The sequence below is a fragment of the Microtus oregoni genome, unplaced genomic scaffold, assembly GCF_018167655.1.
Source record: "Microtus oregoni isolate MIOR12 unplaced genomic scaffold, Mior012 000000F_ref0000247, whole genome shotgun sequence".
Classification (NCBI taxonomy): Eukaryota; Metazoa; Chordata; class Mammalia; order Rodentia; family Cricetidae; genus Microtus; species Microtus oregoni.
Window position 1 is genome coordinate 20726888 of NW_024543059.1, and position 16395 is coordinate 20743282.

A 16395-nucleotide genomic window follows, 5' to 3' on the forward strand; every position below is an offset into this window, starting at 1 on the left:
TTAATTCCCATTGGCCCAGAGCTCAGGAATCCTCTGCCACCCAATGTGAATTTTTATGCTCTCCCATCTCTCCAGAGCCTCCAAGTAAACATGCTGGGGAGGGTAAGAGGCCATGGTCCACGATCTACCCGTTACCAACCTGTGACCCTGTGTGCTGAGATTCCTAGGCTAGTTCCCACGCAAACAAAGAGAAGGCAATTGCCAACTCCATCCTGTGATGCTGGGACTCAGGGGATGTTAAAGTACAGGACAAGCAGGAAGTTGGACCATTATTGAAACCAACCCCCGTCTGTGGTTTGTGGAAATAATCACAGAAATAAGATTATACCCTCCTAAAGGTCCTAAAGACCAGCTGAGAAACTGAATAAGAAATAAAATGCCAAGGCTCCAGGCACATAGAAGGACCCCAGAAGTTACTGGTAATGGTAACAATTCCCAGATACTTATAGCCCTTACTCCAATTCTACCTATTTGGGGAGGGGGGGGTCCCTGCCTGGGCTGAGTCCAGACCTGTGGCCTTCTCCCACACTGCTTACCTTCCCAGTCACCGCTAGGCCCTCACTCCCAGGCCCAATGACCTGCTCTTGTCTCTCCCATTCACTCTCCCATTCCCCAACATGAGACTTTGCTGCCCTGCACTTAGGCAGCAGCATCACCCATGTGTGGTGCCTTGATCTTTTCGTGGTGATGACTTTGTGTCTGGTGAGGTATCTTGTAGTAATAGGGGCGAGGCAGGGCTGCGTCCCCAGCACCCCGGCTGCCTGCTCTGCTAGCTTATGCCCCGAAATAATTACACGGACACTGTATTCTTTTAAACACTGCTTGGCCCTTTAGCTCTAGCACTTAAAGGCTAATTCTCACATCCCGATCAACCCATCTCTAATAATCTGTGAGAACCGGTCTTACCGGGAAGATTCTAGCCTAGTCCATCCTGGGTCGGAGCTTCATGGCGTGTGTCTGCCCGGAGCGGGGCATGGCGTCTCTCTCAGGCGTCTGCTCCAGAGAGGAGAGCTGTTGAGACTGAGCTCACTTCCTCTTCCTCCCAGCGTCCTGTTCTGCCTACTCCTCCCACCTATCTTCCAACCAATAAAATGGGCCAAGGCAGTTCCTTTATTAGCCAATGACCTTCCTCCATCAGTATCTGGGACTGTGGAAGCCGTAGACACTCCCTGCCTGACCTCCTAAAGCTTCTGCAAGCTAAAGGGGGAGCCTGGGGATGGCTCCAGCAGCTGAAAATGACCTTCGTGTGGAAGCAAGCTGATGGAGGAGACCGGGGATGACTAGCTCTGACTCTAGGAGCGGAAAATGACCTCCAGAGGGAATGTCTGCCAAAGAGATACCCATCACTGAGCAATGCTAAGCTAGACCTGCGCTCTAGGTGACCGCAACAGCCAGCGGAGGAAGCTAGCCCCCCGTTACTCTGAGCAAGCAAGACAGGAATCACACCCGTTGTCTTTTGCTTCTTCCCATAACATCTGGCACCGCCCAGCTGCCTTCTTACAAACTTCACAATCAGTTACTCTATGATCTTTCCTACTCGCAGCACTGGTGTCCGATGGAGGGTTTAAACACTTACATCGAGGCTGCGGTACCTCTCTTTGCTAACAAATACAGGTAAAGCCCATTGTGGCCCTTCCACATCATTTTGGCTCATCAAAAACAGCCCACACCTCCAGGAAGGTGAAGCTTGCTGATAGATAATCTAGTCCACTGAGCCTAACTATAGCAAGAACTTCTGAGGCAGTTTACCAAGGGGAGAGACGCTCTGCAGACCAAATACTCAGGCAACAGCGCAGGTAGCGGTCCACAGCAACGGCCTTAAATGCTCACGCTATTTGGTTCGCACCAAGAATAGAAAAGAGAGCGATCTCACAAATCATATGCTGTGTATTTCACACTGAGTCCACATAAAGGCTCCCTGAATTCTCAGATAAAAGTCACAAGAATTCTACTGCAGCAGAGCTAGAGGCAAGTGCTGGCTCCCACATGTGACTGGGAGCAGCTTGCGGGCTTCGTGGGGCAGATTCTGTGCCTCTGGAGAGCAGATGGAGAAGTCCCTTGACTCTTCCTGCAGTCTTCCTATCGACTGAGCCGTAGTCCCCTTTGCTGATGCCCACCCCCTCTCACAGAGCTCACAATACCAGGGAGCCGACCAATCTCAAAATCACTTTGCTAGTCAGTCTCACCAGCAAGCGTAGGGTACCTGTGCACCTGCCTCTGGACATTTCTCTTCTGGTTACTTCCCAATTCCATTCAAAAGGTCCCCAGACCCAGCATCTTGCTGAAAAAAAAGAAAAAAGAAAAGCAAGCAAGGTACATATCATAAACCTAAGACTTCAGCAGGGGGTCTCACAACCTTAGAAAGTACCATTTTGAGCAATGCCCCAAGCTACCCCTCTTCCTAAGTGTCAGCACTTATGGTAGAAAAGGCAGGCAGTTGGGAGACAGGCTTGGGAGTCATGGACCATCTCCTCTACTAGACTTATTGCCTTAGCAGCAATCCAAACCAAAAGGGGCACTGCTGGATTGAGGGTACCTCCTTCCTCCTCGGGCTGGCTCATCCCTGGATGTCAAGAGGAGCGGGACTGGTAGGGAAACGCTTGGCTACAGAGACGACGACGAGCGTACTGTCGGAAGAGTCAAGTAGACCACACCCTTGAAGTTCTTGGTGATACCCAACACTGCATGTTCAAGTGAGTGAGCCACCCTCTCTGGCTTTTATCCACTAGGGGGTTAATCCAGCCTGGACATCCATAGAAATTTGGGGATGGTTTTCTGTTTGTTGAGACAAAGTCTTGCTCTGGATCCCAGACTGGCCTCTGCAGCCCTGGGATGACAGGCATGTGCCATCGCACCCTGGATGTCACAGAAATCTTATGCAAAACCAGGGACGAGGCAAGGACAGGACCACGGATTACACAGGGTGGGCTCTCCATCCTCTGGACACCTCAAGGGTCTCCAGTGAGGGCTCAACACTTCCCAACCTGAACCAGCTTCTTGAACAAGAGTGCATGAAGCAAGGGTGCACGCATGTGTGTGCATGTGTATGTGTGTGTGTGTTGTGTGTGTGTGTGTGTGTGTGTGTGTGTGAGAGAGAGAGAGAGAGAGAGAGAGAGAGAGAGAGAGAGTTTCCCCAGCCCCATTCCATTCATATGCCTTTTCCTAAATCACCAGGACACACACAGCCCCAGAAACCCCAACTCATCCCTACCCACAACCTGTGTTCACATTTCTGACCACAAAGTCGTTTCACCAGCTCCATCGAAAAACACCCAAACCCAACACACTCATGACTCAGTCTGATGATTCTTGTTTTACGGATCTTTATTTAAGTGCCTGCGGTGTTGAAGTTTCATCAAGGATTTGTAAGGTCACCGTCCTGCTATTCTTGCCAGAGTCAGCGATGAGGGACTGGCAGCCGGATCCATGGTGTTCACACATAAGGCAGGAGAATCCAGCTTCTCTAGGTGGTCACCTATAGTCCCGGGACACCTGAATGGGAGGTAACAGTCCCAGCTCCAAGGCTGAGAGGGCAGGGCACACAGCTTGAAGATGGCCAATGTCCTAGAATCACCTCTGTGCTGTGACTACACAGTGAGGAAAGCAAGCCACCTGCTCTGCTTCAAGCCCCACCCCTCTGACTAGCAGGGCAGGAGGGTGAGAGAAACCAACTGAGAAGCAGAGATTAAGGGAGCCCAGAACAGGCCACTCCGTGATGGGTTAGGATTGCAAAGCACCCATGCCCAGCCAGGCTCCAGAGCCAAGGTGGCTCTCTACCTACTGCCACCACCACAGCCCCAGCCAGGGACTGGAGAGTCTGATGGTGGGGTGGAGCTAGCCATGGTAGGGGATTTTACCCAAAGCAATGGAGCAGGGCATCAAACAGACAAGTACACAAACTCAAGAACCAAGACAGAAAGGAAACAAGGCAATAACAGCAGTCATACTTTCCAGACATACTACACTCCCGGGGTCCCAAAGGCACTGCTATGAGATTTACACAGCATCCGAGCTACAGCAATATGGGAGAAGACCAAGTGGGAGACCTCCGTTAACCTGAGCAGTTAGTCCAGGACCTGTTTCCTCCGGGCATCTCTGGGTACCCAGCTCCCAGGCTAGGTGCAGTGAGCCCAGGAGAGCTTCTAGTCTAGTCTAGTGCAACCTAGCCTGGACGGGCTGCCAAAAGAGTCCCTGACAGTGTCCCTTTTTTCTTCTTTTTTCAGCCAACCAAAGTATCATTCATTTAAATTACCACAGTGATTTCTTCTTAGCATTATATTCCTAAGACAAACAACACAACACTGAGGCAGGAGAGAGAAACATTTTTACAGCACACACACACACACACACATAAAATCATTAAAAGCTACCTGGCACTTTACATCCCCATGAAGAGAGAGACAGGTATACACACCATACACCCATACCCATACACATACATACACACACACACACACTCATGTGGTCTGATCCCTGAAAATTTGAAATTTGTGTAGTAGCCATGCCTATTTATGCCGAACCTCTTGGAAGGGGTGGAGTGGAGTTGGGTGGGGAGCTTGTATGTTCACTCTGAAATGTCACATAGCTGTCCCCCAAATAAAACCAGACCTGATGGTGACAGAAAGATCTGGAATAACAAAATGCCAGGATTCTCCTAGGTACATCTGAAGGCCCTTCCGGCTTTTGAGGGTGTGTATGTGTGCTGTGTGTTGGTGAACATGTGTGTAGGGGCCAGAAATGAACCTTGGGAATTGTTCCTCTGGAGTCATCCACCGTGTCTGGGACCAGGTGTCGTCACCGGAACTCACTCACAAGGTTAGGTTGGCTGAGCAGTCAACCCCAGGCCTTCACCTCTTTGCCCTATACTGGATTAGAGGTGTGGGCCCTCATGCTAGTTCTGTTTTATGTGAGCTCCAGGGACAAAACTTGTATCCCCTGCTTCTAAGGTAATCAGGCTATGAACTAAGGTATCTTCCCAGCTTTTTAAAATTATTGATCCTCCTAATTGTAGCTTTACTGTTATCCATAGTTGTTCTAGAAAGATTCTTAGAAATCAATATTCCCATCTTCGCCTCTTAGGAAGGTGGAAAACCCCTCAAGGAAGGAGTGCAAAGAGCATCTCAAAGGAGCATCCAAGGGTGGCCGAGGTGACTCTCATCTGGCGATTGGGGACAAGCTTGTTGGTGACGTTCCAAGTAGATGCTGGACACACAGAGTGAAGTCAGAGTTTCATAAGTAACATTGGTTTCGGTTTCAACACCTCAGGTGAGAGCCGGTGCCCAGACCTTCATATCTCAGGCTGCAGTTGACCAACGTCCCCCAGGATGCTGACATGCCCGAAAATCTTTACCTGAAAGAAAAGGAAGAAGAATCACCACTTGGGCAAAGCACTTGAAACCATCTGACTCTTCCTGGCAGTCTCCACCCCATGGGCCACACGGTCACACTCTCTGTCCCTTTTCCTATTCCTGCCATCTGCGTGGTCATCTTCATCATTATTGTCACCATCGTCTCTCGGCAGCCCTTGGTGTGCTCAACCATGCGGCTTCTTCATGTGCTGCCTGGAAGGCACATTCCATTCTCCCGTGTCACTCTGACCTTCAGATCTCACACAGGACGCCCAGGGACCCTCCTTCCACACACAGCCTCCACACCCCTTAGAACACAAGCTGCTTTTTCCTTAAATCCCTCTTTCTCGCCCTCCCACAGGTGTTCAGGCCGAGTGTCAACAAAGCATTTCTTTAAAATTTACCCAAGAGTAACTGCCTTAAAGCTTGTATATCCTGCAGTTTCTGTGTCCGCTATGAATCCTGCTGTCATGACAGAAAAGCGGCCAGAGACGGTACAGAATGTCTGGTGATGGCTGTGTGCCGATAAAACTTTATTTATGGGCAATGAAATCTGAATTACACTCAACTTTGATATATCCTGAAATATTATTCTCCTTTTGAATCTTTTTCAAACACGGAAATGTAAAAATCAGAGCTGGGCACGTTGGCACAGAGCTGCAATCCTAGCCGTTGGGAGGCAGGGGGGAAAGCTACACATTTGAGAAAAACCCTGAGCAGCCCAGTAAGACCTGGGTGCACACAGGACAGAAAGTAGAACTCATGCTTGGCTTGGGAGCACTTGTGAGAGTCTGGACTCCATGATGCCTCCCCTCAGCCCGCTGAGTTAGAAGGAATGGCACTGTCGGAAGGCAGCAGAACTTTTCAGAGCTGAGGCCTCCAGGTCACTGGGGACACGGGGCAGGAATTCTGGGATTCCAATCTCTCCCTTTGGTTCCCCGGCTCACGACGTGGTGAGCGGTTTTGTTCCCCCACACCCACCCGGACGTGCTGCCTCACCACGGGGCAAACCAACCATGGACTGAAACCTCCAGCTCTGGGAGCCAAAATAAGCCTTCGGGTTGATGTCTCAGGCATTCTGCGACAATAACTGAGACCCAGTGAATGCAGAAGGCATTTGGCGCTCTGGCCATAGTTAGATGAGCTGGGCCTATAGAAGCACATGAGCGTCTGGCTCCTGCTCAGACTGGTGTTTGGAGCCACGTGTGAGCCTGCTCGTCTTCCTGCTCCAACTCTAACACAGTGCAGACCACAGCAGGGGGACAAGCAATGCTTTTGCCACGAGTGGAAGCTCACAAGCTGCGCCACAGGAGCTTAGGAAGGGAAAGCAGACCCATTAGACCCGATTCCTCCATCCACGTTGGATTACGGGCCTTGCGTAATCATCCATGACAAACAAAAGCGTAATAGAATTTAAGGACTGGCGATGGCTTCAGAGACCAAACCAAGAATCAGGCCAGGGCACAGAGTACTCTCCATAGCTACATCAAAACAAATCATGGGTTCACTGAACAACATGTGGCACTGTCGCCTGCCTGGGCACTCATCTCACGGGGGTCCCAGAAGCACCTGCATGGATAGCTCTGGCAGGCCCTGTGCCTTCCTCCCATGAGTTGCTCACGGCCAACCCCCATACCTGAACACTCATCAGCCACACATAGACACGGGAGGGCTGCAGAGCAAAGGAGAACCCCAGTTTTCATGACAGTCTCCTCACCATAAGCACCTCTCACAGAAGAATTAAAACCTTGGGACAGGAGGCGGGCAGAGGAGCCTCCAGACCCTAACCTTTCCCAAGTTCCTTAGGAAGAAAAAGCAGCCAGAAGACGTTGCCATGGGAAAGGTATTAATACCTTCATATAAGAAGTACTTAGTCTAGACCTCAACCTGGGATGGGAGCGGAGCGGGGGGGGGGGGGGGGGGGGTCAGACCTACCTGCCCTCTGGAGGATAGAGTAGGCACCGTCTCCTACGCCATGGTCATGTCACTGGTAGCTAATATTCCTAAAGGAAGCTCTAGCCACAAAAGTGGGGCAAGCAAGCCTGCTTAGAATGCTGGTCCACACCCTGGAGGAGCCACGCTGTTTCCACACACAGAAAGCCCAACTCAGCAGGAAGCAGGGCTGGCAGGGACAGCAGCAGTCTGGTACCTTGGGTGGGTTTTACCCAGCAGCTAGGTACCTTGAGCTGTGCTCAACCCAGCTGCCAGGCTCCCTGACACACAACCAGCAGCGCTCACGCGTGCCTGTCCTCCGGGGATGCCTAGGCGGTGTAACAGAAGTCTTCCAAAATAAACTAGGGATTCGCAAAGACCCAAAACACTGCAACAGTGCACCAGGCCAACCAAGCACAAACACAAGTGAAATCCAAATGCCTCCTGGAATATGGAACCATTCCAAAACTCCAGGCGTTTTGTCCTCCAAGTGGTATTTTTCCCAAATCAAAGCATCCCAGCGGTATGGAACAAACAAAGAAGGGGTGGAGCTAGCATGCATGAGACTCTAGGATTGATACCCAGGACTGGGGCTGGGGGTGCTGTCCACAGACACCTCCCTGGCCTCTGACCTCTTCTCCCCATGACTGGAAACTTAGGGAGAACAAGCCTGGCTGATCCACCAGCGCTCCAAGTCACAAGATACGATCAGAAAGTTGCATATACGGTAAGACACATCGGACCCACCTCACTGCCATGGTGCCAAGCACATGACACTCCTCTCTCCACTCCATCACAAAACAACCCAAAAGCCATGGCTCATTCACATCTGATTTCAATGTGTGTGCTTCCTGGAGAGAAGCAGAAACATTTGGTGGACAGGAAAAACAAGTCCCTCTGAATAGGTCAGCAGTGTGCCGACAAGTCCTCAAAACACTGCATGAAGCAGAAAGGTGACCTTAAAGAGCTTCATTCTTTCATACTTACTGACGTGAAAAGCTGCTCACAATAGGCCACTCAGGGGGAAGGGGCCCCAAGTCAGCCTTTGTAACATGGGTCTATTTCAAAAGAAAAAGGAAGCCCCACAGACACGTACTTACACACACTCTAGTGGCTACTGCTAAGTAGTGAGATGACAGCGAATCCATTTCCCCCACTTCTCAGCTGTAGTTCCCATAAACCTGGACATGAGGAAAAGCTACTTAGCCTCCCAGCTGTCAGTCTTCTCCGGCCTGGCGCGGCCTTGTGTCTGACTGATTCACCTCCAAGGTCATCCACAATGTCATTTCACTTCAACCACAAACAGCAGGAGCGTCCATGGGGGAGCTCCCCGAAGGTCAGTTCTTCAGGACACAAAGAGAGGCAGGGCAGGGCCTGGCAACAGTCCTGGATGTCTACAGGAAGCTCTGCCACAGGCTGTCACAGAAAAAAAATGCCGATTCCAGCTGGGAAGTCTGACAATAACTGAATGGGTTTCATATTCAGTGAAAGCAGCAGCAGAATAGAATTCACTCAAAGAAAGCTGAGGGTTGGTATACTGGCTGGTTTTGTGCGTCAACTTGACACAAGCTTGAGCCCTCAGAGATGGAGCCTCAGTGAAGGAAATGCCTCCATGAGATCCACTGTAAGGCTTTTCTCATTTAGTGAACAATGTGGGAGGGCCCAGCCCATGGTAGGTGATGCTATCCCTGGGCTGGTGGTCCTAGGTTTTATAAGAAAGCAGGCTGAGCAAGTCAGAGGAAGCAAGCCAGTAAGCAGCCCTCCTCCATGGCCTCTGCATCAGCTCCTGCCTCAAGGATCCTGCCCTGCTTGAGTTCCTGTCCTCGCTTGCTGTGGGACAATGGTTTTACCCTGTAAAGATTTGTTTCTTGTACTTGTTTAATAAACACCGATTGGCCAGTAGCCAGGCAGGAAGTAGAGGTGGGGCAACGAGAATTATGGGAAGAGGAAAGTTTCAGTCTGCAGTCCTGACCCAGATGCAGAGGATGCAAGACGTGACTGCCTCGCAGAAAAGGGTACCAAGCCACATGGCTATCACAGACAAGAATTATGGGCTAATATAAGTTATAAGAGTTAATAAGAAGCCTGAGATACTAGACCAATCAGTTTATAATTAATGTAAACCTCTGTGTGATTTCTTTGGGACTGAACAATTGCAGGAATCTCAGTCAACACTTACTTCCTTCAGTGGTAAACAGCAATACGGAAGTGTTAGCTGAAAAAACCCTTTCTTCCCCAATTTGCTTTTGGTCATGTGGTTTGTCAAAGCAACAGAGATCCTAGCTAAGATGGGACGCAGACACCAACTGAAAGTTGATCATCAGAGAGGGTATCAAAGAAGCCCCAGGATGATTCTACATGCAGAGAGATAAAAATGAAGCTTCCTACAAGACTGAGAAAGGGGGGAAGTGAAAAATAATATTAAATATTAAATAATAATAATGCAAATGAGCCAGGCATGGTGGCACACACATTTAATCCCAGAATTCAGGAGGCAAAAGCAGGCAGATCTCTGTAAATTCGAGATTTACACTGTCTTTATAGCCTGGTCTACATAGTGAGTTCCAGGCCAGCCAGGGCTACACAAAGATCCTGTCATTCAAAAAAGACAAAAAAAGACCATAGCTACTCATATTACACACATTTACAGGTTTAAAAAAGAATATTGGGAACAACTATACAAAAACAGATCTGTAAACTTTAACAGACATGGACAAAATGCCCCCAAAACTACTTCTGATCAAAACTGACCCAAGAATAAATAAAGATTGAATATTCTCAGAACTATTCAAGGAACTGATGCATGCCACTATCCTAAATACTGCACACAGGCTGTCTTGGGTGCAGCCGGTTTTTTGGCATGCTCTACTAAACACTTAGGAAACAAACGGTTCCAATCTGATTCAAACTTGTCTACAAAAGGAAAATAAGGAAACACACCCAACTCGCTTCATGAGGCCAGCATTAACTTGTACCAGAGCCAGACAAACAGACTAATAACAAAACGGAAAAGCAACAGGCCAGTCACCATTCCCTAGAGAGAAAGGAAGCCTTAGACAATGCGATGCACATAGAAAGTAACGCATGACCAAAGCTCTTAACTCCAGAATCCTGAATTGACTGGGGAGGAGAAAGCTAATGAATATAGATAGATTCACCACCATAATGGGCTAAAGGAAAAGCTCAACAGAGCTAGAGAAAGGAATAAAATTCAAAGGTAACACACAGAAAAGAAAATCCCAATAGCAAACCTCGCTCATTGGTCAAATATTGAATGCATACTCCTTTAAGACCAGGAGTAAGACAGCGAGGCTGCTACTATCACTCTTCATCTACAGCACAGGCAGAGAGAGAGAGAGAGAGAGAGAGAGAGAGAGAGAGAGAGAGAGAGAGAGAGCTGACTGTGCCTGGTATGGACTTTTGAAACCCCAAAGTCCACCCCCATCACGCACCTCCTCCAACAAGACAACACTTCTCATCCTTCCCAAACAGTTCCACCAACTGAGGAATTCATGCACAAGTCTATGGGGGCTATTCTCATTCAGACCAAACAGATCCACATGACAGAATGAGAGAACTGGCTCCTGTAACTGTCATACCACCTACAGCATGTGTGCACACATGTTCATGCGTACACAGGCATGTACACGCATAGACACAAATAACTTTTAAATAAAATAAGGGTGTCAGAAATAAGGTCACAAATGTCGTGACCACATTTTATACAAGAACCTGCTTTTTCTCAGGAAATTCGGGATCAACCTACCCCTGGACCCAGCAATACCACTCTTGGGAATATACCCAAGAGATGCCCTATCATACAACAAAAGTATATGCTCAACTATGTTCATAGCAGCATTGTTTGTAATAGCCAGGATCTGGAAACAACCTAGATGCCCCTCAATGGAAGAATGGATGAAGAAAGTATGGAATATATACATATTAGAGTACTACTCAGCAGTAAAAAACAAGGACTTCTTGAACTTTGCATGCAAACAGACGGAAATAGAAAACACTATCCTGAGTGAGGTAAGCCAGACCCAAAAAGAGGAACATGGGATGTACTCACTCATATTTGGTTTCTAGACATAAATAAAGGACATTGAGCCTATAATTCGTGATCCTAGAGAAATAATAAGGTGAACCCAAAGAAAAACATATAGGCATCCTCCTGAATATTAACCTTCATCAGGCGATGAAAGGAGACAGAGACAGAGACCCACATTGGAGCACCAGACTGAAATCCCAAGGTCCAAATCAGGAGCAGAAGGAGAGAGAGCACGAGCAAGGAACTCAGGACTGCGAGGGGTGCATCCCCACACTGAGATAATGGGGATGTTCTATCGGAAACTCACCAAGGCCAGCTGGCCTGGGTCTGAAAAAGCCTGGGATAAAACCAGACTCGCTAAACATAGCGGACAATGAGGACTATTGAGAACTCAAGAACAATGGCAATGGGTTTTTGATCCTACTGCACGTACTGGCTTTGTGGGAGCCTAGGCAGTTTGGATGCTCACCTTACTAAACCTGGATGGAGGTGGGTGGTCCTTGCACTTCCCACAGGGCAGGGAACCCTGATTGCTCTTTGGGCTGATGAGGGAGGGGGACTTGTTTGGGGGAGGGAGAGGGAAATGGGAGGCGGTGGCAGGGAGGAGGCAGAAATCTTTAATAAATAAATAAAAATAAATAAAAAATAAAATAGAAAAAAACAAAAAAAGAAGGAATTTGCATTAGGAATGAATTGATTAATAAATGTTGTTATTCATTTGTGAAAAAAAAAAGAACAATGGTACTGGGTTTTGATCCTACTGCACGTACTGGCTTTGTGGGAGCCTAGGCAGTTTGGATGTTCACCTTACTAGACCTGGATGGAGGTGGGTGGTCCTTGCACTTCCCACAGGGCAGGGAACCCTGATTGCTCTTCAGGCTGATGAGGGAGGGGGACTTGATGGGGAAGGGGGAGGGAGATGGGAGGCGGTGGTGGGGAGGAGGCAGAAATCTTTAATAAATAAATAAATAAATAGGAAAAAAAAGAACCTGTTTTTGAGACTGTCCCCATAGTGATATCAGAGAGAACCAGACTGCCCAGGAGTGGACACTGAGCATAGAGCCCAAGTCCATGGGACTAGGGTTCACAATGGCCATTGCTTAGAGTACAGGATTAATACAATGGATTTGCTGGGTCCTGAGTTTCTGCCTAGAAAAAATGAGGGACACCAAGGGATTGGGGGGAGCATACCCAAGTCCTGTATCAGACATCACCAGGTGCCAAGAGGGGAGTGTCTGAAATGCCACTGTGTATATGGGTACACAGTTTCTCCTCATCCTTGATTCTCACCCTTGCATTAGGTCAGGGGAGGAAGTCAGTCTTTGAGAAAACAAAAGTATTCCTACTACTTGAATACCTACCAAGTGGTTCAGTTTTGTCAGTTACTTTTTGATGAGTTTCAGAGCTTGCAGCAATACCAATCCAGGACTGACAATCAGCCCAAAAAGGGAACTTGGTCTAATTTGAAGAACTGAGACGAGTGTGGATGTATTTTAGGCTATAGCAGCGCTGGCATCCAGGCAGTCAAAGAATAGAACCTTTTCGCATCTCATGTTCTAGACAGAATTTCTAAACAGATTTTAGAGTACCTTGTTTAAGTCTCTCCCTCTTCCCAACCAGTTATTTGAAACAGGTTCTCATTATGTATCTCAGGCCAACCTTGAACTCAAAACCTCCTGCTTCAGCCTCCTGAGTATTGGAACTACTGGCATAGGCTTGCATATCCAGACTAGGGTTTTCTCTTACTTAGTGGCATGTGAAAATAGAATAAAAACAGCCCATTCTGTCATGATTTCCACAGAGCCAGTTCAGTCACCCAATGGATTAGTTGCTTCTCTCTTGGTTGTGATAATGAGAAAATACTTACCAAAAGCAACTGTGCTAGCTGGTTTTCCGTCACCTTAACACAAGCTAGAGCCATCTGGGAAGAGGGATTCTCAACTGAGGAAATGCCCACACCAAACCAGCCTTTGGGCAAGCCTGTGGTACAGCCTCTCAAATGATCATTGATGATTGATATGGGAGGGCCCAGCTCACTGTGGGTGGAGCTACCCCTAGACTGGTGGTCCTCGGTACTCTAATAAAGCAAGCTGAGCGAGCCATGAGGAGCAAGCCAGTAAGCAGCATCCACCCATGGCCTCTGCTTTCGTTCCTGCCCTGACATTCCTGGGTAATGAATTATAAATGCTTAGCATTTCACAGACACTCCCGTCTTGGCACCTGGTGATGTCTGAAACAGGACTTGGGGGTTTGCTCCCCCCAATCCCTTGGTGTCTCTCATTTCTTCTATTCTAGGTGGAACATCAGGACCCAGCAAATCCATTTGTATTAATCATTTACTCTAAGCTGTTGGCCATTGTGAACCCTAGACCCATGGACTCAGGCTCCGTGCTCAGTGTCTGCTCCTGGGCAGTCTGGTTCTCTCTGTTGTCACTTTGCAGAAAGCTAAAAAAAAAAAAAAAAAAAAAAAAAAAGTAGAATGAAATAAACCCTTTCCTCCCCATGTTGTTGCATTTTCTTTTTGTTTGTTTGGTTTTTGGTTTTTTGAGACAGGGTTTCTCTGTGTAGCTTTGGTGCCTGTCCTGGGACTAGTTCTTATAGACCAGGCTGACCTGGAACTCACAGAGATCCACCTGCCTCTGTCTCCCAAGTGCTGGGATTAAAGGCGCGTGTCACCACCGCCTGCCCTCCCAGGTTGTTTTACCACAGCAAGAGAGACCCTAACTAAGACAGCAACTTAAGGAAGGAAGAGTTGCTTGATTTACAGTTTGAGGGTAGAGTCGATCATGGCGGAGACAGCAAGGCAGCAGGAGCACGAGGCAGCTGTCGTGTGGCAGTCAGTCAGGAAGCGGACAGGTGAATGCGGGTGCTCGGCACGGCTCCTCCTTTTCATCTAGCCCAGGACCCCCACCCATGGGATAGTGCTGACCACATTTAAGGTAGGTCTTCTCTCGATTAGCTCAGTCTAGAAACTCCCTCACAAGCTCGGCAAGAGATTTGTCTCCAGGGTGATTCTGGAGCCTGTCAAGTTCAGTCAGTATTAACAGCCACACCTAATATGAACAAGATTCTAGGAGTGGCTCTGAATAAAAAAAAAAACCCAGCAGGTACAGGCACTTGCTGCTATGCCGGACAAACTGTGTTTGATTCCCAGAATCCACATAATGGAAAGAGGGAATCAACTCCAAAAAAGTTGTTCTCTGCCTCCAAATATACTCAGTGACATATATGCCTGTGTGTAGGCACACACACATATATACATGAATGTTTATATGCATGCATTTATATATACACACATATATATACTACTACATACACACACATATATATGCATACACACACACACACACACACATATATGTAGTACAACTGATTCACTCCCTTAAGTTCTGTACTGCACACCGCGTCACAGGCCTGCAGGAGAACTCGGACCCTTATTGATTGTAATAATAATGAAAGCCTGGAAGCACAGGATGGCCATGCACTACTCAGGAGACCGAGTTCTACACAGCAGGTTCCAGGCCAGCCCAGGTTATGCAATCCTGCCTCAAACAAGAAATAAAAACAAAAACAAAAGTAAGGTTTAGCAAGATGAGCTGGCAGAAGTAGAGGAGCTTGCTATGCAAGCCTGATGACCTGAGTTTGACCCATAAAACTCATATAAGGTATAAGGAGAGAACAACTTTACAAAGTTGCCCCTGGCCTCCACTCACATGTACTGTGTGTGACACAGGTATGCATGCGCACACACACACACACCATATACTTTTGAAGTATAAGCGGGAATACCTTTTAAATGACATTAATTTTTTGTTTGTTTGTTTGTTTGTTTGTTTTTTGAGAGGGCTTCTCTGTAACTTTGGTGCCTGTCCTGGAACTAGCTCTTGTAGACCAGGCTGGCTTTGAACTCACAGAGATCCGCCTGCCTCTGCCTCCCGAGTGCTGGGATTAAAGGCATGCATGCACCACCATCACCTGGCTATAATTTTCTTGTTTCTATGTACTGACTGTGAAATAGGCAAAAGGCTTAGCAATAAACCCAATACAATCATTAATAACACTATGTGTGTATTAGTTTGTAGCATAACTGAATATTACTGTTGACTTCACTCTTCCTGACAAAATAAAAGTCATGGATTTCTTCCTACTCTGGTATCTAGAACCAGCAAGTCTCATTGTGTGGTTGTTCTTTATAAAATGTTAAGTGAGTAAGATGTTGTGTCACAAGCCTTTAGTCCCAGCTCTTGGAAGGCAGAGGCAGGAGGATCTCTGAGTTCGAGGCCAGCCTGGTCTACAAATCAAGTTCAAGGTCTACACAGAGAAATCTCTCTCTCTCTCTCTCTCTCTCTCTCTCTCTCTCTCTCTCTCTCACACACACACACACACACACACACACACACACACGTGTAAATAAAATTCAAATGTGATTCATTAACAAACTCTGTTTCTAAAACCAATGTTCCAGGAACAACCATGATAATATGACTTTTTGTTTGTTTCAGGATAAGCATTTACCCACCAGCCCTGTGCTCGTCTGGACTAACACTTAACAAGAACACAAGAGCACTGTGGCTGAACCATCCTACCGAACACAGCCCGGGGAGAAGCCTCTGTCCCCTGCCCACACCTATACTTGATGTCGAATACTGTGGTGTCCTCATCCTCATCGTCCTCCTCATTCAGTGGGGCCATCTCCACACGCTCAGCAGGAGTGGTGATGATGTCATACTTGCGGGTCTTCTTTAACCTCTTTCCCAACCTGGAGGAGGAGAAACATTCATGAGACCATGGCCGCGAGAGACGCTGATGAGGCCAAGCCTCCGTACAGATGGAGTAGCTCGTGCTCAGATAAGTTCACTTTCTGACATCTGCAGACAAAGCCTGCTACCGCCTCCAGACAGAGGTTGCAGCTGTACCCTGAAGGCTTGGTTAAGGCCCCAGAAGCTGGGGGCTAGAGAAAGAACTCGGGGTACAGCACATGCTGTGCAGGCAAGAACACTGGAGTCCGAACCTCCATCACTCACCCTCAGCTGCAAGAGAAAGGTCAAATGCCAGATGGGTATAATG

The 16395-nt window shown here is 47.9% G+C and overlaps 1 protein-coding gene and 1 long non-coding RNA gene across 2 annotated transcripts in view; both read right to left on the minus strand.

The window, feature by feature from the left end:
- Window positions 1–968: 968 nt before the first annotated feature.
- LOC121435075 lies at window positions 969–2583 on the minus strand. The gene is made up of 3 exons (XR_005972538.1): window positions 2537–2583; window positions 2204–2281; window positions 969–993 (listed from the first exon to the last, which is right to left on the minus strand). It is a non-coding gene; the product is annotated as an uncharacterized LOC121435075 (long non-coding RNA).
- A 723-nt stretch (window positions 2584–3306) lies between these two features.
- Fam174b (family with sequence similarity 174 member B) overlaps window positions 3307–16395 on the minus strand; it is a 42609-nt gene continuing 29520 nt past the window's right edge. Inside the window, exons 2-3 of the mRNA XM_041658332.1 lie at window positions 15956–16087; window positions 3307–5350 (exon numbers count right to left, since the gene is read on the minus strand). Coding sequence (XP_041514266.1) covers window positions 5347–5350; window positions 15956–16087 — 136 coding nt within the window. The 3' untranslated portion in view covers window positions 3307–5346. The remainder of the gene's footprint in view (window positions 5351–15955; window positions 16088–16395) is intronic.